At 44.1% G+C, this 23,221-nt stretch overlaps 1 protein-coding gene across 1 annotated transcript in view; it reads right to left on the bottom strand.

Annotated features, from left to right (window-relative positions):
• The window catches only part of LOC311105027 (mitogen-activated protein kinase kinase kinase kinase 4-like), a gene marked incomplete at its 5' end in the record, with an annotated part of 102,061 nt that overhangs the window by 34,757 nt on the left and 44,083 nt on the right, over positions 1-23,221 (bottom strand). The window contains 7 exons of the mRNA XM_084147007.1: positions 3,910-4,024; positions 4,321-4,515; positions 6,260-6,350; positions 6,480-6,592; positions 8,136-8,230; positions 15,613-15,692; positions 16,043-16,110. Coding sequence (XP_084003133.1) covers positions 3,910-4,024; positions 4,321-4,515; positions 6,260-6,350; positions 6,480-6,592; positions 8,136-8,230; positions 15,613-15,692; positions 16,043-16,110 — 757 coding nt within the window. The remainder of the gene's footprint in view (positions 1-3,909; positions 4,025-4,320; positions 4,516-6,259; positions 6,351-6,479; positions 6,593-8,135; positions 8,231-15,612; positions 15,693-16,042; positions 16,111-23,221) is intronic.

Raw genomic sequence — 23,221 nt, 5'->3', positions numbered from 1 at the left:
GTCTCGGTCAGCCTGACCTCTGGTTTCCACCCCAAGTCTAATGGGCAGGTGGAACGGGTAAATCAGGATGTGGGTAGGTTCCTGCGGTCCTACTGCCAGGACCGGCCAGGGGAGTGGTCAGTGTTCTTGCCATGGGCTGAATATGCCCAGAACTCTCTCCGGCACTCCTCCACTAACCTAACGCCATTCCAATGTGTTTTAGGTTACCAACCGGTTCTGGCACCCGTGGCACCAGAGCCAGACCGAGGCTCCTGTGGTGGATGACTGGTTTCGGCGCACGGAGGAGAAGGGCGCCGTGCATCGTCAGAAGGCCAACGCTGACCACCACCGCAGTGAGGCCCCGGTCTTTGTACCGGGTGATCGGGTCTGGCTCTCGACCCGGAATCTGCCCCTCCGCCTGCCCTGCCGGAAGCTGAGCCCGCGGTTTGTGGGGCCGTTCAAAGTCCTGAGGAGAATCAACGAGGTCACCTATAGGTCCCTCCTCCTCCTCTGGACACCAAGGGGGCCCCGGTGTACTTCGTCCATTCCATCTTGGATTCGAGGCGTTGGGTGGGGGGCCTTCAGTACCTCGTGGAATGTGAGGGGTACGGTTCGGAGGAACGGTGCTGGGTCCCGGTGAGGGATATCCTCGATCCCTCCCTGTTGCGAGATTTCCACCGTCGCCATCCGGCTCGCCCTGCTCCGCGTCCTCCTTGCCGTCCCCGAGGCCGGGGTGGGCGCGCTGCTGGAGCTGCGCGTCAAGGGGGGGTGGGTACTGTCACGACTTCCTCCGAAGCTGCCTCCCCTCCTTGTTTGGGCAAGCACCGGCCTTCTAGCCACTGCCGCTCCATATCTCATCATTCCAATTGTCTTGTCTTGTCAATTACACACACCTGGTTCATATTCCCCTCATTAGTACATGTATTAGTACTCTGCCCGCTTGTCCTTGTGGGTGATTGTTTCATGTGAGATGAGTGTAGCTCGTACGTTGTATTGCCGGGGTATATTTTCCCCGTGTTTTTTCCCCGTGTCACTTTACATGTTGCATTTATATTTTTGTTCAATATATATATATATATATATATATATATATATATATATATATATATATATATATACATATATATATACATATACATATATATATATATATATATATATATATATATATATATATATATATATATATATATATATATATATATATATATATATATATATATATATATATATATACACACACAGTGGGGAAAAAAAGTATTTAGTCAGCCACCAATTGTGCAAGTTCTCCCACTTAAAAAGATGAGAGAGGCCTGTAATTTTCATCATAGGTACACGTCAACTATGACAGACAAATTGAGGAAAAAAAATCCAGAAAATCACATTGTAGGATTTTTAATGAATTTATTTGCAAGTTATGGTGGAAAATAAGTATTTGGTCACCTACAAACAAGCAAGATTTCTGGCTCTCACAGACCTGTAACTTCTTCTTTAAGAGGCTCCTCTGTCCTCCACTCGTTACCTGTATTAATGGCACCTGTTTGAACTTGTTATCAGTATAAAAGACACCTGTCCACAACCTCAAACAGTCACACTCCAAACTCCACTATGGCCAAGACCAAAGAGCTGCCAAAGGACACCAGAAACAAAATGGTAGACCTGCACCAGGCTGGGAAGACTGAATCTGCAATAGGTAAGCAGCTTGGTTTGAAGAAATCAACTGTGGGAGCAATTATTAGGAAATGGAAGACATACAAGACCACTGATAATCTCCCTCGATCTGGGGCTCCACGCAAGATCTCACCCCGTGGGGTCAAAATGATCACAAGAACGGTGAGCAAAAATCCCAGAACCATACGCGGGGACCTAGTGAATGACCTGCAGAGAGCTGGGACCAAAGTAACAAAGCCTACCATCAGTAACACACCAGGGACTCAAATCCTGCAGTGCCAGACGTGTCCCCCTGCTTAAGCCAGTACATGTCCAGGCCCGTCTGAAGTTTGCTAGAGTGCATTTTGATGATCCAGAAGAGGATTGGGAGAATGTCATATGGTCAGATGAAACCAAAATAGAACTTTTTGGTAAAAACTCAACTCGTTGTGTTTGGAGGACAAAGAATGCTGAGTTGCATCCAAAGAACACCATACCTACTGTGAAGCATGGGGGTGGAAACATCATGCTTTGGGGCTGTTTTTTTGCAAAGGGACCAGGACGACTGATCCGTGTAAAGGAAAGAATGAATGGGGCCATGTATCGTGAGATTTTGAGTGAAAACCTCCTTCCATCAGCAAGGGCATTGAAGATGAAACGTGGCTGGGTCTTTCAGCATGACAATGATCCCAAACACACCGCCCGGGCAACGAAGGAATGGCTTCGTAAGAAGCATTTCAAGGTCCTGGAGTGGCCTAGCCAGTCTCCAGATCTCAACCCCATAGAAGATCTTTGGAGGGAGTTGAAAGTCTGTGTTGTCCAGCGACAGCCCCAAAACATCACTGCTCTAGAGGAGATCTGCATGGAGGAATGGGCCAAAATACCAGCAACAGTGTGTGAAAACCTTGTGAAGACTACAGAAAACGTTTGACCTGTGTCATTGCCAACAAAGGGTATATAACAAAGTATTGAGAAACTTTTGTTATTGACCAAATACTTATTTTCCACCATAATTTGCAAATAAATTCATTAAAAATCCTACAATGTGATTTTCTGGAATTCTTTTTGTCATTTTGTCTGTCATAGTTGACGTGTACCTATGATGAAAATTACAGGCCTCTCTCATCTTTTTAAGTGGGAGAACTTGCACAATTGGTGGCTGACTAAATAAATTTTTTCCCCACTGTATATATATATATATATATATATATATATATATATATATATATATATATATATATATATATATATATATATATATATATATATATATATATATATATATGTATATGTAAATGTAATATTTCTGTGTTGTATTTTTAATACATTTGGAAAACAAATCAAAAAAACTGTTTTTGCTTTGTCATTATGGGGTATTGTGTGTAGATTGATGAGGGAAAAAAACGATTTAATCCATTTTAGAATAAGGCTGTAATGTAACAAAATGTGGAAAAAGTCAAGGGGTCTGAATACTTTCCGAATGCACTGTATATATAGTTGGGGTATAGTGTGTATATTTATGCTGCATATACAGGGCGCATTTGTAAAATAGACCTAGGTCTCAATATGTCTTCCCTGTAAAAAAGACCTAGGTCTCAATATGTCTTCCCTGTAAAATAGACCTAGGTCTCAATATGTCTTCCCTGTAAAAAATACCTAGGTCTCAATATGTCTTCCCTGTAAAATAGACCTAGGTCTCAATATGTCTTCCCTGTAAAATAGACCTAGGTCTCAATATGTCTTCCCTGTAAAATAGACCTAGGTCTCAATATGTCTTCCCTGTAAAATAGACCTAGGTCTCAATATGTCTTCCCTGTAAAATAGACCTAAGTCTCAATATGTCTTCCCTGTAAAATAGACCTAGGTCTCAATATGTCTTCCCTGTAAAATAGACCTAGGTCTCAATATGTCTTCCCTGTAAAATAGACCTAGGTCTCAATATGTCTTCCCTGTAAAATAGACCTAGGTCTCAATATGTCTTCCCTGTAAAATAGACCTAGGTCTCAATATGTCTTCCCTGTAAAATAGACCTAGGTCTCAATATGTCTTCCCTGTAAAATAGACCTAGGTCTCAATATGTCTTCCCTGTAAAATAGACCTAGGTCTCAATATGTCTTCCCTGTAAAAGAATAAAATAAATGCAATTTAGAGACCAGCCTAGCAGTGATTTACTAGAATGTCTGAGGGGCATTTCCTATGTAGCGTGGTGTGTGTTTGTGTGCGTGTACCATTGTGTGTGATTGTGTGTGTGTGTATGTATGGGTGTCTGTTGGCACTCACTGGGACTGTGGCCCACTGGGCTCTGAGGGGGAGAGATCTGCAGCAGCCTGGGGTCGATGAAGGGAGTGAAGGAGGAGGACAAGATGCTTTTCCCTGGAGGACTGTTTACAGGCTTCTGCAAATGCATCCAAAATCAGAATTCATATAAAAAAACAACATCAACAACAACAAATCTCAGATTTCCAGTAGGTTTGATATCAATCTTGAGATGGAATTGCACGTCTAAAACAGCTACGTCACCTCCCCCTAGTGGAGAAAGACACATTCACATCAAATAAAAACCCATTGATCCAAACCACTGCAGTCTATAAAGTATTACTCTTAAACATTCTATGACCTTCCGGAGAAGTCATAGCCTACTGTAACTAGACATTCAGCCTACAGAGAGTTTATAGCTACATGTGAACTCACGTCAGAATGTGGTCCTCGTCTGCTCAGAGACTGGGGGTAGATGACGTCATGCGGGCCGTGCTGCGCCAGGGGCTCATGGGCCGGGCTCTTCTGCAGGAGATCAGGGAGAAGGTAATTCTCATTGCATTCTGATCCTACAGCCATGGGCCTGTGTAGCGACTGGCCACTCTTAAGGCCTGATGCCACGCTGCTCTGCTAAGAGAAGATACACACAGTACAGCAAACTGCAGTATAATGCCTTGTTACTATTGCTTGCCTGCCTGTCTGACACGAGTCATGTAACTCTGTATTTACTGTGTCACAGCAGCACTTTGTGGAGGAACAATAGCAGCATCTACAAACACTGTCATATGGCAGGGAGGCATTGTATGGGTTTCCATGACACTAAGTGTCCAATGACAGCCAAGGAATTGTTTAAAGTGAAGTGGGAGAGTTAAACAAGGATATCAAGCCCTGCTTACACCATGCCAAGTGGCATTGCATTCATCACTGGAGGTATAGGAGGCTCTGAGGGAGCTGTGGAAGAGCAGCATCATTACTGGAGGTGGAGGAGGCTCTGAGGGGGCTGTGGGAGAGCAGCATAATTACTGGAGGTAGAGGAGGCTCTGAGGGGGCTATGGGAGAGCAGCATCATTACTGGAGGTGGAGGAGGCTCTGAGGGGGCTGTGGGAGAGCAGCATCATTACTGGAGGTAGAGGAGGCTCTGAGGGGGCTGTGGGAGAGCAGCATCATTACTGGAGGTAAAGGAGGCTCTGAGGGAGCTGTGGGAGAGCAGCATCATTACTGGAGGTAGATGAGGCTCTGAGGGGGCTGTGGGAGAGCAGCATCATTACTGGAGGTGGAGGAGGCTCTGAGGTCCTGTGGGAGAGCAGCATCATTACTGGAGGTAGAGAAGGCTCTGAGGGAGCTGGGCTCTGCTCTGCTCCATGTACAGATCGAGGATCTTAATCTGAGCCAGTTTACTACAGCAGTAAAATAATCCTGCAGCAACAGGAAATGTAAATTATTATGTGGATTATAATTAATGGACATAAATACACTACAAGTTTTAAATGTCCTGCATTGCAGGAAAGTTCTCCTGCAACATGGTGATCAAATTAAGATCCTACATCTGTATTAGTTAGTAGCATCCGCACCATGTGTTAGTTAGTATGCACAAAGTCCCTCTAGTGTTTGTCATGAAAATGACCCACACGGGACCGGTGACACGCCTGAGCTCAAGTGGCTCTGGATGCATCCCAAATGGCACCCTATTCCCTATTTAGCGCACTACCTTTGACCAGGGCCCAAAGCACTCTGGTCAAAAGTAGTGTACTATACAGGCCAGGGAGTAGGATGCCATTTTGGACACAACAGACTGATAGTATATTGATGTTGACGGCAGCCCTGCCAAGTCTGATGCATGCTGCTGCCTGTGTGAGCAAGTAATGAGATTTCACACTGGCTGCATCTGAACTGTCTGAACTCTGACTATGACCCACTTTACAAATCAGCAGAGTTCAGGGAAACCATGATGATGTGGCCGGTGACTCTTTACTTCATGAAAGCCCAATGTCTTGAAAACTTGACTACAGAAATGCAAAACATTTTGGGACTGTATCAACAGTGGACTAATGAAAAAAATACTAACATAGTTTTTGAGTGGATTTTCCCTTTAAGCAACCCATTACTCTGATGTAATGAAGCTGACTCTGTAGTATGAACCTGAATCGACAGACTATTCATCTGATTTCTGACTATACTATCCATAAAAAGCACAGAACATCATTCCATTCAATGTTAAGAGTTTGAAGAGGATTTGGTCTGACTTTTCATCAAGTACAGAATTAATATCAGTGACTAGTGAGCTGTGTTGGTAAGGAAGCAGCTGTGAGTGTACTTTTTCACTCCAAGATGTTCCAAAGAGGTTGTAGTGTATGGTTGAGGTGTGTATGTATACCGGGGTCTGTTTGAGATTATGGTGGGGCTGCAGGACTATCCCATCAGGGGCTCCTCGGAAGAACTTGCCTTTCCCATTACTCAACGGAGACCTGGAGAAACACAGACAACAGCAGTCTGAGAGGAGGGTTTTACTGGATAATGCTCTCGTTTTTTGGCTCAATATGTTTTTTTAAATGATCAAATAAAATCAATCAATAAATCAATCAAGGTGAACCCACCTGGTTTTCTCATCGTCATCACTACTCCCAACTTCATCGCTAGAAGAGGAGTACTCTGTTGCCTTGACAAACGGACTGAGATTGGACTTAAGCCCAGAGAAGTGGCCGAAACCCTGAGAGAAACACAGATAATCACATCAGAGATAAAACACCAGACATCAGGGACAGAACACCAGACATCAGGGACAGAACACCAGATATCAGGGATAGAACACCAGATATCAGGGACAGAACACCAGACATCAGGGATAGAACACCAGATATCAGGGATAGAACACCAGACATCAGGGACAGAACACCAGACATCAGGGACAGAACACCAGACATCAGGGACAGAACACCAGACATCAGGGACAGAACACCAGACATCAGGGACAGAACACCAGACATCAGGGACAGAACACCAGACATCAGGGACAGAACACCAGACATCAGGGACAGAACACCAGACATCAGGGATAAAACACCAGACATCAGGGACAGAACACCAGACATCAGGGACAGAACACCAGACATCAGGGATAGAACACCAGACATCAGGGACAGAACACCAGATATCAGGGATAGAACACCAGATATCAGGGACAGAACACCAGACATCAGGGACAGAACACCAGACATCAGGGACAGAACACCAGACATCAGGGATAGAACACCAGACATCAGGGACAGAACACCCGACATCAGGGACAGAACACCAGACATCAGGGACAGAACACCAGACATCAGGGATAGAACACCAGATATCAGGGACAGAACACCAGACATCAGGGACAGAACACCAGACATCAGGGACAGAACACCAGACATCAGGGATAGAACACCAGACATCAGGGATAGAACACCAGATATCAGGGACAGAACACCAGACATCAGGGACAGAACACCAGACATCAGGGACAGAACACCAGACATCAGGGATAGAACACCAGACATCAGGGATAGAACACCCGACATCAGGGATAGAACACCAGACATCAGAGATAGAACATGACAACCAGCTAAATATTATTGAATAAAACACAATGACACTGTGTGTCCTCTGGAGGGAATCAGACAGGACAGGACTCCCATCTGTTGCCTTGTCCTCTGCTTCCCGTCGGAATGACCGGAATCTTAACTGGCATTCCTTCTCGGAATGGCATACTGTACCTCTAATCTCAAATTATTAGGCCTAGTCATAACATGCAATATTTGGTTTAGAACGGATAAGCAGGAATGATACACTATTTAGCCATAAAGATGAGCCAGGGGAGGAATTCCAGCATTCTTTTTTTTAAATGAAAGCAAAAACAGATGTGAGAGATGGTCATACGGATTCTCCACATTCACATCCAGAGCTAATCGGAATGGTCAGTTTCTTATGGTTTTGTTTTTCAAAACAGACAGTCACAAACAACAGTAACCGACATCTGAGAAACGTTGAGACGAGACCAACATGATGACCTTCAAGCTCGGTGTCCAAGTTGTAATGTGTACAGATGCAGGTATTTTCCAGAACCACAGGACAACGGGATCCAATAAAGAAAATAACAACTTGTCCCAACGACAACAATTATGATAATCATGGCTGAAAACGACATTATAAATCTGACGTGTAATAGATGTGGAATAGTGTTCTAGATGCTAGGATGGTGACAGAAGACAGATACTTACATGTTGCTGAAGTAGGGCTCCTGGAGAAATCTCCTTAGACTTCTTGTACTGCTGAAGACGGCTCTGCAGCAGAGGGCTCTCCAGCTTGAAGTAACCTGAAAGAGTCAAAAGACATGCTTCAAATCTCAAATCTCCCATCTAACTATGTTGTACACTCATGCTAAATATTACCAGAGCCATACAGATACTGTAGATACTATGTTACGGATTAAAGTTTTCAGTTGCCCCAAGACCTCAGTATGCTCCGTTAATATGATGAGCATCAGGATATATTGTAAGGGCTTCCTTGTTTTTCCTCTGGCTTACTTCCTGAAAGCTACAATGTTATGAACTTGTAAAGGAATATAAATGTCAAATTCATTATCATTTCTCTATTTGAGCTACTGCTCCAACTTCATGTACAGTATAGGATTCCTTTGGCATTTAAACAAAGACATGTTAGCACATTTATTTCCCATATTCCTGAACTGCTTTCTTAAAATTCCTCAGACAACCAATTGTGAAAAAGGGGAACTTTGAACATATTACCCAGTCTTTCTTTCTTTCTTTCTTTCTTTCTTTCTTTCTTTCTTTCTTTCTTTCTTTCTTTCTTTCTTTCTTTCTTTCTTTCTTTCTTTCTTTCTTTCTTTCTTTCTATCCAAAAGGCAGTCCTGAAAAAGGGACGTTTCTTTTTTTGCTGAGTTTATATACACTACCGTTCAAAAGTTTGGGGTCACTGTCACGATCGCCAATAAAGTAGGACCAAAGCGCAGCGTTGGGAGTGAACATGATGACTTTAATGTGAAATAACGACAAAACAAAACACGATCCGTAACGTCCTCAGTACACCGACTGAACATAGAACAAAAACCCACAACTAACACAAGAAAACCTACATCTTAAATATGGCTCCCAATCAGAGATAACGAGCCGACAGCTGACACTCGTTACCTCCGATTGGGAGTCATTGAATACAAACAAGGAAACACAACCACAACCTAGAAATAGACACAACAGAACTCCCCACCTAGAAATAAACGTGCCAGACATGCAACCATAAAACATCACCCAAAACCCAACAAAACAACATACACCCTGGCTCAAATACACAAGTCCTGGAGCCAGAGTGTGACAGTACCCCCCCCTAAAGGTGCGAACTCCGGGCGCACCAGCATACAGTCTAGGGGAGGGTCTGGGTGGGCGTCTGTCCACGGTGGTGGTTCTGCCCCTGGTCGTGGTCCCCATCCCACCTTAGTCACCACCCGCTTCCCTAGCCTCCTCCACATTACCACCCCCCAACTACACCCCACTGGGTTAAGGGGCGGCACCGGACTAAGGGGCAGCACCGGACTACGGGGAAGTACCGGACTAAGGGGCAGTACCGGACTAAGGGGCAGTACCAGGCTGAATGGCGGATACTGGCTGGACGGCTCTGGTGGCTCCTGGCTGGTCGGCTCTGGCGGATCCCGGCTGGACGGCTCTGGCGGATCCCGGCTGGACGGCTCTGGCGGATCCCGGCTGGACGGCTCTGGCGGATCCCGGCTGGACGGCTCTGGCGGATCCTGGCTGGACGGCTCTGGCGGATCCTGGCTGGACGGCTCTGGCGGATCCTGGCTGGACGGCTCTGGCGGATCCTGGCTGGACGGCTCATGGCTGGCTGATGGATCTGGCTGCTCATGGCTGGCTGACGGATCTGGCTGCTCATGGCTGGCTGACGGATCTGGCTGCTCATGGCTGGCTGACGGATCTGGCTGCTCATGGCTGGCTGACGGATCTGGCTGCTCATGGCTGGCTGACGGATCTGGCTGCTCATGGCCGGCTGACGGATCTGGCTGCTCATGGCTGGACGGCTCTGGCGGATCCTGGCTGGCGGAAGGCTCTGGCTGATCCTGTCTGGCAGAAGGCTCTGGCTGATCCTGTCTGGCGGAAGGCTCTGGCTGATCCCGTCTGGCGGAAGGCTCTGGCTGATCCCGTCTGGCGGAAGGCTCTGGCTGATCCTGTCTGGCGGACGGCTCTGGCTGGACAGGGCTGACGACGCACCCCGTAGGCTCGGGGCGTTGAGCAGGGACAGGCAGAACCGCACTGGGGACACACACCCCTGGCCCTACACGGGGATCAGGAACGGGCCGGACCGGACTGGAAACACCCCCCAGTACCTCTCGCCGTGCCTCCACACTTTCCATCCCCTTCGTAACCAGTGGCCCCCTTAAACTGGCGGCCATATCTGCCAACCTCTTGCACTCCTCCGGGCCGTACACCTTCTGCCCCGACGTCGTGAGCCCCCCCCTAAAAATTTTCTGGGGATCTCTCCTCTCGGTGGACCAGGCCTCCATAGTCCTCTCCCAACCTTCGCTCTTCTGGCTCCACCACCCGTTATCCAACTGCTGCTTGGTCTCGTTGTGGTGGGTTTTTCTGTCACGATCGCCAATAAAGTAGGACCAAAGCGCAGCGTTGGGAGTGAACATGATGACTTTAATGTGAAATAACGACAAAACAAAACACGATCCGTAACGTCCTCAGTACACCGACTGAACATAGAACAAAAACCCACAACTAACACAAGAAAACCTACATCTTAAATATGGCTCCCAATCAGAGATAACGAGCCGACAGCTGACACTCGTTACCTCCGATTGGGAGTCATTGAATACAAACAAGGAAACACAACCACAACCTAGAAATAGACACAACAGAACTCCCCACCTAGAAATAAACGTGCCAGACATGCAACCATAAAACATCACCCAAAACCCAACAAAACAACATACACCCTGGCTCAAATACACAAGTCCTGGAGCCAGAGTGTGACAGTCACTTAGAAATGTCCTTGTTTTCGAAAGGTACATTTTTTGTCCTTTAAAATAACATAAAATTGATCAGAAATACAGTGTAGACATTGTTAATGTTGTAAATGTAGCTGGAAACGGCTGATTTGTAATGGAATATCTACATAGGCAAAACACCAGTCTCAACGTCAACAGTAAAGAGGCGACTCTGGGATGCTGACCTTCTAGGCAGAGTTGCAAAGAAAAAGCCATATCTCAGACTGCCCATCCTAATCTTTTATTTTTATTGGCCAGTCTGAGATATGGCTTTTTCTTTGCAACTCTGCCTAGAAGGTCAGCATCCCGGAGTCGCCTCTACACTGTTGACGTTGAGACTGGTGTTTTGTGGGTACTATTTAACGAAGCTACCAGTGGAGGACCTGTGAGGCGTCTGTTTCTCAAACTAGACACTCTAATGTATTTGTCCTCTTGCTCAGTTGTGCACCGGGGCCTCCCACTCCTCTTTCTATTCTGGTTAGAACCAGTTTGTGCTGTTCTGTGAAGGGAGTAGTACATAACGTTGTACGAGATCTTCAGTTTCTTGGCAATTTCTCGCATGGAATAGCCTTCATTTCTCAGAGCAAGAATAGACCGACAAGTTTCAGAAGAAAGTTATTTGTTTCTGGTCATTTTGAGCCTGTAATCGATCCCACAATTGCTGATGCTCCAGATACTCAACTAGTCTCAAGAAGTCCAGTTTTATTGCATCTTTAATCAGCACAACAGTTTTCAGCTGTGCTAACATAATTGCAAAAGGATTTTCTAATGATCAATTAGCCTTTTAAAATTATAAACTTGGATTAGCAAACACAACGTGCCATTGGAACACAGGACTGATGGTTGCTGATAATGGGCCTCTGTACGCCTATGTCGATATTCCATTAAAAAAACAGCTGTTTCCAGCTACAATAGCCATTTACAACTTTAACAATGTCTTCACTGTATTTATGATCACTTTGATGTTATTTTAATGGACAAAAAAATTGCTTTTCTTTCGAAAACAAGGACATTTCTAAGTGACCCCAAACTTTTGAACGGTAGTATATATATATATATATATATATATATATATATATATATACAGTGGGGAAAAAAAGTATTTAGTCAGCCACCAATTGTGCAAGTTCTCCCAATTAAAAAGATGAGAGAGGCCTGTAATTTTCATCATAGGTACACGTCAACTATGACAGACAAAATGAGAAATAAAAATCCAGAAAATCACATTGTAGGATTTTTTATGAATTTATTTGCAAATTATGGTGGAAAATAAGTATTTGGTCAATAACAAAAGTTTCTCAATACTTTGTTATATACCCTTTGTTGGCAATGACACAGGTCAAACGTTTTCTGTAAGTCTTCACAAGGTTTTCACACACTGTTGCTGGTATTTTGGCCCATTCCTCCATGCAGATCTCCTCTAGAGCAGTGATGTTTTGGGGCTGTCGCTGGGCAACATGGACTTTCAACTCCCTCCAAAGATTTTCTATGGGGTTGAGATCTGGAGACTGGCTAGGCCACTCCAGGACCTTGAAATGCTTCTTACGAAGCCACTCCTTCGTTGCCCGGGCAGGTAACTTAGTGGTTAAGAGCGTTATGCCAGTAACCGAAAGGTCGCTGGTTCTAATCCCCAGAGCCGACTAGGTGAAGAATCTGTCGATGTGCCCTTGAGCAAGGCACTTCACCCTAATTGCTCATGTAAGTCGCTCTGGATAAGAGCGTCTGCTAAATGACTAAAATGTAATGTAAAATGAAAGACCCAGCCACGTTTCATCTTCAATAACCTTGCTGATGGAAGGAGGTTTTCACTCAAAATCTCACGACACATGGCCCCATTCATTCTATCCTTTACACGGATCAGTCGTCCTGGTCCCTTTGCAGAAAAACAGCCCCAAAGCATGATGTTTCCACCCCCATGCTTCACAGTAGGTATGGTGTTCTTTGGATGCAACTCAGCATTCTTTGTCCTCCAAACACGACAAGTTGAGTTTTTACCAAAAAGTTCTATTTTGGTTTCATCTGACCATATGACATTCTCCCAATCCTCTTCTGGATCATCCAAATGCACTCTAGCAAACTTCAGACGGGCCTGGACATGTACTGGCTTAAGCAGGGGGACACGTCTGGCACTGCAGGATTTGAGTCCCTGGCGGCGTAGTGTGTTACTGATGGTAGGCTTTGTTACTTTGGTCCTAGCTCTCTGTAGGTCATTCACTAGGTCCCCCCGTGTGGTTCTGGGATTTTTGCTCACCGTTCTTGTGATCATTTTGACCCCACGGGGTGAGATCTTGCGTGGAGCCCCAGATCGAGGGAGATTATCAGTGGTCTTGTATGTCTTCCATTTCCTAATAATTGCTCCCACAGTTGATTTCTTCAAACCAAGCTGCTGCAGATTCAGTCTTCCCAGCCTGGTGCAGGTCTACAATTTTGTTTCTGGTGTCCTTTGACAGCTCTTTGGTCTTGGCCATAGTGGAGTTTGGAGTGTGACTGTTTGAGGTTGTGGACAGGTGTCTTTTATACTGATAACAAGTTCAAACAGGTGCCATTAATACAGGTAACGGGTGGAGGACAGAGGAGCCTCTTAAAGAAGAAGTTACAGGTCTGTGAGAGCCAGAAATCTTGCTTGTTTGTAGGTGACCAAATACTTATTTTCCACCATAATTTGCAAATAAATTCATAAAAAATCCTACAATGGGATTTTCTGGATTTTTTTTCCTCAATTTGTCTGTCATAGTTGACGTGTACCTATAATGAAAATTACAGGCCTCTCTCATCTTTTTAAGTGGGAGAACTTGCACAATTGGTGGCTGACAAAAAATAATTTTTTTCCCCCACAGTACCAGTCAAAAGTTTGGACACACCTATTCATTCAAGGGTTTTTCTTTATTTTGACTATTTTCTACATTGTAGAATAATAGTGAAGACATCAAAACTATGAAATAACACATATGGAATCATGTAGTAACCAAAAAAGTGTTTTATATTTGAGATTCTTCAAATAGCCACCCTTTGCCTTGATGACAGCTTTGCACACTCTTGGCATTCTCTCAACCAGCTTCACCTGGAATGCTTTTCCACAGTCTTGAAGGAGTTCCCACATATGCTGAGCATTTGTTGGCCGCTTTTCCTTCACTCTGCGGTCCAACTCATCCCAAATCATCTCAATTGGGTTGAGGTCGGAGGATTGTGGAGGCCAGTTCATCTGATGCAGCACTCCATCACTCTCCTTCTTGGTAAAGTTGCCCTTACACAGCCTGGAGGTGTGTTGGGTCATTGTCCTGTTGAAAAACAAATTATAGTCCCACTAAGCGCAAACCAGATGGGATGGCGTATCGCTGCAGAATGCTGTGGTAGCCATGCTGGTTAAGTGTGCCTTGAATTCTAAATAAATCCCAGACAGTGTCACCAGCAAAGCACCCCCACACCATAACACCTCCTCCACCAGGCTTTACAGTGGGAAATACACATGCGGAGATCATCCGCTTACCCACACCGTGTCTCACAAAGCCACGGCAGTTGTAACCAAAAATCTCAAATTTGGACTCCAGACCAAAGGACACATTTCCACCGGTCTAATGTCCATTGCTCGTGTTTCTTGGCCCAAGCAAGTCTCTTCTTCTTATTGGTGTCCTTTAGTAGTGGTTTCTTTACAGCAATTCGACCACGAAGGCCTGATTCACACAGTCTCCTCTGAGCAGTTGATGTTGAGATGTGTCTGTGACTTGGACTCTGTGAAGCATTTTTTGGGCTACAATTTCTGAGGCTGGTAACTCTAATTAACTTACCCTCTGCAGCAGAGGTAACTCTGGGTCTTCCATTCCTGTGGCGGTCCTCATGAGAGCCAGTTTCATCATAGCGCTTGATGGTTTTTGCGACTGCACTTGATGCAACTTTAAAGTTCTTGAAATTGACCTTAATGTCTTAAAGTAATGATGGACTGTTGTTCTCTTTGCTTATTTGAGCTGTTCTTGCCATAATATGGACTTGGTCTTTTACCAAATAGGGCTATCTTCTGTATACCCCCCCTACCTTGTCACAACACAACTGATTGGCTCAAACGCATTAATAAGGAGAGAAATTCCACAAATTAACTTTTAAGGCACACCTGTTAATTGAAATGCATTCCAGGTGACTACCTCATGAAGCTGGTTGAGAGAATGCCAAGAGTGTGCAAAGATGTCATCAAGGCAAAGGGTGGCTATTTGAAGAATCTCAAATCTTAAATATATTTTGATTTGTTTAAGACTTTTTTGGTTACTACATTATTCTGTGTGTGTTATTTCATAGTTTATATGTCTTCACTATTATTCTACAATGTAAAAAATAGTACAAATAACCCTTGAATGAATAGGTGTGTCCAAACTTTTGACTGGTACTGTATGTGCTATGTCAACCCATTTCTAGTGAGTGGTTGAGGGAGAGAGAGAGAGAGAGAGAGAGAGAGAGAGAGAGAGAGAGAGAGAGAGAGAGAGAGAGAGAGAGAGAGAGAGAGAGAGAGAGAGAGAGAGAGAGAGAGAGAGAGAGAGAGAGAGAGAGAGAGAGAGAGAGAGAGAGACAGAGACAGAGACAGAGACAGAGACAGAGACAGTGAGACAGAGAGACAGAGAGACAGAGAGAGAGAGAGAGAGAGAGAGAGAGAGAGAGAGAGAGATTGTGGAGGACACGAGGACACAGACCTGACTGGGAGCTGCTACTGGAGCTGCCATGAGATGACATGGACTTCCCTCCCTTCTCCACTGGAGACTGAGGGGCCCCACTGGACAGCAGAGAGAGAGAGGGGGAGAGAGAGAGAAAGTGAGAGAGATAAAGTGAGAGAGAGAAGAGAAAAAGAGAGAAGAGAGAGAAAGAGAGAGAGAGAGAGAGGGAGAGAGAGAAAGAGAAAAGAGAGAGAAAGAAAGAGAGAGAGGCAGATGACAAGGATCAGGCACACATACAATGCCATGCTTTATACTTCAAATGGTGTCTCAGAGATATCTGATAGAGTGCCAGTGGAAGTGAGGTCCTAGGCAGATGGGGCCGGTCAAAGCTGACTATGGATCATCCACCCTGTAACTGGTAGTACTGCTCACTGAGACTGACTGATGTGTGATGTGGTGACAAACGTACCTCGACCCAGTCCGGTGATGACTCATCAGCTCTTTGCAATAGAATTTGGATGTTGTACGCTCCGGAACCTTCAAGAAGATCATTTTGACATGTGAGGGTACAGTATATGCCTGACTACCTTAAACAAAGCATCACAACATTAGGACATTCTAAAACACTGCATGCTATGTGGGGACTCCAGAAACAACATAGTGTAGTATGTGTAACTGATCCTAACCGCCAACCTGGACTGTATCACTTACTATAGAGGATGAGGATACCAACTTTAGGAGAACACATGAGGAGAAGCCTGTGAAGCAGGCAATCAGGCCTTGTGTTCATGTAACTAACCATTCTTCTTTCTCAATGTGGTGTCCAGCAACTGTCAACCTTTTCACCTTTTTCTCATGTCATCACACAAGAGGAAAGGAAGACTACACCCATTGAAAGAATAAATCATTCTTAAAATCCCCATCATACTCCCTTTAACTACTGACATCCCTTCAACAGAGCTTACTGGCAGCTGGATGTCTCTGGGTTTCACATATGTTTTTAAAAATTATTTCTGTGATGAATGCAACAAGAGAACTTGTAAGCAATTAAAGCACATCATCTCGATATGCCCCGATCAAGCAGTAAAAAAAACACTAGGGTGCTGTATCCGAAGGATACACATCTCTGCTTTTATTAGAGGAACTAGAGATTTGTTTCTGGAAACAGAATGTGTATCACGTCGTTGAATGAGTTTGCTGTTAGTCAGGGGTGAAATAGGAAACCTGCCACATTCCTCTTCCTCTATGCTGGCATGACTAACATCACCACAAACAACAACAACAACTACAAACCTCCCTAAGAGATAATAACACATGGGGTTATAGTCTCACCAGGCACACACACACACAGACATACCACAGAAATACAAACACAAATATATACACACAAATGCACGGGCTGACTCATAACCTGCAGTCCCGCGGATACTGCGCGGTGGGCGGGTTTAGGGCCATTCAATATTGTATGGGTTGAATAAAGAGAAAACAATGCATTAAAAATTCATAAATGTATAAGTATTGTGCAATTCATATCTATAGGCTACATGGAGGTTGGTCTTTCATTATGTTTTATCTGGCATTAGTGTGTAGCCTAAACCTAAGCTTAAAGGCCTAACTGTCACGTGGCAAATAACCACCAACTGCCAAATGCTTTCGGGAACTTGGGCAGAAAAAGTTAACTTCCATCCACTGAGGTAAAAAGGACAATGTCAGAGTTTAATTCAATAAGGGCTAGATTCAGTCTTAGGACATTTAAGCCTTTCTTATGCAGGCCTTTCCTACGCACTTCTCACTAGTTGATATTCAGACTTACCTTACTAAGGTGCGTAACGTTGTTTGAGAGATTTTATGCACAAAATATAATAATGAATCAAAAATACAACGTATTGATTCATCCCGAAAGTTGTCATATTCAAGTTCTTTTTTTTCTTTTTTTATTTAACCTTTATTTAACCAGGTAAGCCAGTTGAGAACAAGTTCTCATTTACAACTGCGACCTGGCCAAGATAAAGCAAAGCAGTGCGGTAAAAACAACAACACAGAGTTACATATGGAATAAACAAAACGTACAGTCAATAACACAATAGATTTTTAGAAGTAGAAGCTCAAACTGTTTCGGCACAGACCGGGATAGTATGATAGAGCTCTGCAGGCTATCTCTACAGTAGATTGCAACTCCGCACCCTTTGGCAGTTCTATCTAGACGGAAAATGTTGTAGTTGGGAATGGAAATTTCAGAATCTTTGGTGGCCTTCCTAAGCCAGGATTCAGACACTGCTAGAACATCAGGGTTGGCGGAGTGTGCTAACGCAGTGAATAACTCAAACTTAGGGAGGAGGCTTCTGATGTTAACATGCAAGAAACCAAGGCTTTTGTGGTTACAGAAGTCAACAAATAATAGCGCCTGGGGAGCAGGAGTGATACTGGTGGCTACAGGGCCTGGGTTAACCTCTACATCACCAGAGGAACAGAGGAGGAGTAGAATAAGGATACGGCTAAAGGCTTTAAGAACCGGTCTTCTAGTGCGTTGGGTACAGAGAAAAAAAGGGGCAGATTTCCGGGCGTTGTAGAATAGATTCAGGGCATTATGTACAGACAAGGATATGGAAGGATATGAGGACAGTGGAGGTAAACCTAAGCGTTGGGTAAAGATGAAAGAGATAGCATCACTGGAGGCACCGATTGAGCCGGTCTCCGCGTGTGTGGGGGGTGGGACAAAGGAGCTATCTGAGACAGGTTGAGCAGGACTGGGGGCTCTACATTGAACAAGTACAGTTAGAACTAACCGAAACAGCAATAGGCAAGGCATATTGACATGGGAGAGCGGCATAAAACAGTCACAGGTGCTATTCGAGAGAGCTAAGACAACAGCTGGTAATGGCGATGAAAGTTTGAGCTGAGGCTAAACAGGATGGGGTACCGTATAAAGGAACAGTCCAGCAGGCATCAGCTGTGTAGCTGAGTGATCATAAGGTCCAGTGAACAGCAATAAGTAAGTCCGGGAGCAGTTCAGTGGCTGCTACGTTACAGGCGAGCTGGAGGCATGGCTGTTGATTGCGTGTGCTAGCGGGCCGGGGCTAGCAGATGGATCGTCGTGGTCGTCGCAACGGGAAGCCTGTTGAAACCACATCAGACGATTACGTCGGCAGACCAGTCGTGATGGATCGGCGGGGCTCCGTGTCAACACCAGGAGGTCCCGTCCGGTTGACAGAGAGGTAGATAGCCGGGAGATGGGCCTGGCTCGAGGCTAGCTCAAGGTTAGCTGGGGTTAGCTTCAGGACAGTGGTGATTAGCCAACAACGACAACAGCCATTCGGTTGCAGCTAGCTAGTTGCAATGATCCGGTGTTAAGGTCCAGTGATTCAGTGATTCCGGCAGAAAATCCGATATGCTCTGGCTCGATAGCGCGATGTGCAGACTGGCCGACAATTGTCCAGGCTAGAGCTGGCTGGTAGGTAGTGCAGGCCACGGTCACGGACAATGGTGAAGACCGCTAACGGTGGCTAATAGCAAGTAGCTAGTTAGCTGGCTAGTTTCAGCCAGAGGTTCTGGATAAAAATGTATGAAGAAACAACAGAATCCGTTCCACATTGGGTGAGGCGGGTTGCAGGAAAGTATATTTAGTTAATGGATGGAAAGTGAGATTGAGAAATATATACGAAAAAGACAAAAAAAAAAAAAACAGGCTATTTACATGAGGACACTACAGAAAACACGACCGCACAGCTATGCCATCTTGGAAGTTCAATCGATGAAATATTGCAAGGTCGAAAAAAGTGTACAATAAAATAGTCCTATAAATCTACCCTTATCCTCACTAATCATGGAACTGTATGACAACGGTCCAGTCGTTGTGAACCTGTCACGATTTCCTCCGAAGCTTCCTCCTCTCCTTGTTCGGGCAGGCTTCGGCGTTCGTCGTCACCGGCCTTCTGGCCACTGCCGCTCCTCATCTCATCATTCCATTTGTTTTGTTTTGTTTTGTTTATTACACCTATTATACCTGGTTCATATCCACTCATTAGTACCTGTATAAGTGTTCCCTTTGCCCCCTTGTCTTTGTGTGTGATTGTTTATTGTAGAGGATATTATAGCTCGGTGGAGCTAGATTATATTGTGTATGGCTGGGATATTCACCCGTGTGCCTTGTTTTCCCCAGTGCGCCGTTTTACCGCACTGGTGTGTATTACGCATTGCTGCGTACCGCTGTTTATCGAATAAACCATTTATTCTGTGATTTACTCTCCTGCGCCTGACTCAGTCCTAAATCACCCGCTACAGAACCTTGCGCCAGGTAGCAGGTTCAAACTACTATGTGTGTTCTGAGTTTTATAATGATTCAAATAGGCTACATGTCCAAAATTATTGCACAACTAATGCTAGCGACCCTCAGCAACAACTACATGGACGTGACAAAGGAAAGAAAGGTAAACAAAATGGAATGGAATGATGCAAAATGTAGGCTACAAATTGAAGACAACTAACATTAAAGTGACAGTTAGAAATGTATTTGGGTATTACTGACAGTGGCTCCCAATAGTGGCTAATATTTAACATTATACAAATGGTCAAATAAAACATTCTAAAGCGCTTACATTAACTCTGCAGGTTCGGCCCTACAGAAGACTATAGCTTGGGTCTAAAAATATTATCCACGCAATTTATTTACATTTACATTTACGTAATTTAGCAGACGCTCTTATCCAGAGCGACTTACAGTTAGTGAGTGCATACATTTTTCATACTGGCCCCCCATGGGAATCGAACCCACAACCCTGGCGTTGCAAACGCCATGCTCTACCAACTGAGCTACACGGGGCACACAATAAAAATGTGGAATAACGTCACAGCTATTTTAATTTTTTTATTTTACCTTTATTTAACTAGGCAAGACAGTTAAGAACAAATTCTTATTTACAATGACGGCCTACACCGGCCAAACCCGGACGACGCTGGGCCAATTAAACGCCGCCCTATGGGACTCCCAATCACGGCCGGTTGTGATACAGTCTGGAATCGAACCAGGGTCTGTAGTGACGCCTCAAGCACTGAGATGCAGTGCCTTAGACCGCTGCGCCACTTGGGAGCCTACATCACTGTGGAAAAGGGGCTGCAATACATGTCATGTGTGATATGATTTTCAGTTTGCTTCCATATGACTAGTTTCATATTCGTCTCCAGGGATCATAAGGAAAAATTGTCTAAAACAAGTGTTATTTATATTTACAATTCCCTTATCCAAACAGATTACTAATTTACCTAGCTCTTATCAAGTTGTAAATTACAGTGCATGGAATGCTGTTATATCGGGAAAAATAAAGTAGATGCTTTTTCTACTTGGAACCGGTAGGTTTGCTAGACCTTACATGCTGACACGCCATCGCGCGCATGTTGAGTTTGTCCACCCACACAAGAAGCGTTCAGGACACGCAGGTTGAAATATCAAAACGAACTCTGAATCAACTATATTAATTTGGGGACAGGTCGAAAAGCATTAAACATTTATGGCAATTTAGCTAGCTAGCTTGCTGTTGCTAGCTAATGTGTCCTGGGATATAAACATTGGGTTGTTATTTTACCTGAAATGCACAAGGTCCTCTACTCCGACAATTAATCCACAGATAAAAGGGTAAACCGAGTTCGTTAATAGTAATCTCTCCTCCTTCAGGCTTCTTCTTCTGACTTTATATGGTGGTTGGCAACCAACTTTAAGGTGCATTACCACCACCAACTGGACTGGAGTGTGGACCTCAGTTCATCTTTCAATCACCCACGTGAGTATATGCTCCTAAAAACCAATGAGGAGATGGGAGAGGCGGGACTTGCAGCGTGTCAAGCGTCACAAATAGAGCCAAGTTCTATTTTAGCGCCTGGCTACGCAGACGCTCGCGAGCAGTGTGGGTGCAATGATTGAATAACATGTATGTGTCCATTTATTTTGCAACGCTATTTTGCGATGTGGTCAGCATGTTAGAGAAAAGCTGCGAAATGGAGAGTTGAAAATAAAGAGAAGGGAGGGCCAGAACAGTAGTCTAATGTTTGGGAAAGATTTGGTGAAGTGGTAAAAGAGGATGATAGCAGTTATGTTATGTGTGATGATTGTGAGGCGCTATACAAATTCAATAGTCAACTATACTTCAATATGGCACTTCAAGGGAACTGTACTGAGTGGAGAAATATTATTTATTTATTTCAGCACCTTGAGAGAATGAATGCGCGATAAGGACCGTCTGTAATGGTGCTATCTTTATCAGCCTCATAAAATGTGATAGTATTTCAACCACAATGCATCCAAGCCGAACTTAAATCTTATCAAAAACATGTTGGGTTGTTTTAACAGCTTTTAATTTCCTTAAAACAGGTCAAAATGTTGCATGGAAATATCTTTCCATTTTTTTTTTTGTTAGCCTATTGCATTCTCTCCTCGGTCCCTAAACGTCTTTGCTGAGCGAGAGAAGCAGAGATGAAAGAGGCAAGAGAAACTAACTTTACAGATGTCAACTAAATTGAACCATTCATTTTATCGATTTATGACATAATTCTGGTGAGCGATGGTTTATTTAGACTAAGGCAACAAGTAATGACAGAAGAGAAGCTGCATGTATTTAATTATAGACAAGTTGCCTAACAAATAGCCTACAAAAATGTCGGAAATTACAAGCAGAAACATAGGCCTATCTAAAAAGACCTGTCAAAAATAGTTCCGTCATCTCTGACTGTACTGGGTATTTTCTATATTTTCGGGTTAGGGTCGGGTGCGGCAGGGTTGCCAGGTCAAACTAAAATTTCTAGCCCAATGACCACTCATAACCCGCCCAAAAGGCCTGAAAACTAGGCCAGATTTTCTTTCACAGCAAGACAGGAGTTGCCATATCTATAAAATAAACCCTTTTTTCATAACGTTATCAAGCCAATTAAGAAGGAATATCATAGTAACTTGTAACGACGTTAGAAGCAAAATTCGGGTTTCCTCAAAATAATAATTATCGCAAGCTATGACATGACATAATAAAGGAATTTGAATATGTAGCAAGAGAAAAGATAATTCGCCCTTATTAAACTCGCCAGATCATTTTCCATCAATGGCTGGTGATTTAACTTGTTTGACTGCTATGATTAAGCAATAAGGCACAAGGGGGTATCGTATATGGCCAATATACCACAGATAAGGGCTGTTCTTAAGCACAACGCAACACGGCTGTTAGCCGTGGTATATTGGCCATATACCACAAACCCCCAGGGTGCCTTATTGCTATTATAAACTGGTTACCAACGTAGTTAGAACAGTAACAAGTAATGTTTTGTCATACCCGTGGTATATGGTCTGATATAACACATCTTTCAGCCATTTAGCATTCGGGGCTCGAACCAGGTTTATTATTGTAAATAAATCCCCTTTGCGCATGTGCAAAACTATAGATTTTCTGGCAATTGTGCTGTTATTATGTGCCAGATGTTAAGATTACAAACTGTTTTAAATGGCCCATTTGCGAGATTGACTTGTAATTTCAATAGACAGGCTACAGACAAAAATCACAATTACATTTTGTCATAGTTTGCTTAAAGGCAGGTAGCCTATAGCCACTGATAGGCCTCCATCTCATGTAATATAGTCGACAGTAGCCTAGACAAGATGTAGGCAAGAAGT

The sequence above is a fragment of the Coregonus lavaretus genome (assembly GCF_964263955.1).
Source record: "Coregonus lavaretus genome assembly, chromosome: 29".
In the NCBI taxonomy this organism is placed as follows: Eukaryota; Metazoa; Chordata; class Actinopteri; order Salmoniformes; family Salmonidae; genus Coregonus; species Coregonus lavaretus.
The sequence above is the reverse complement of the archived record's forward strand: the minus strand, read 5'-3'. Positions and strand labels throughout refer to the sequence as shown.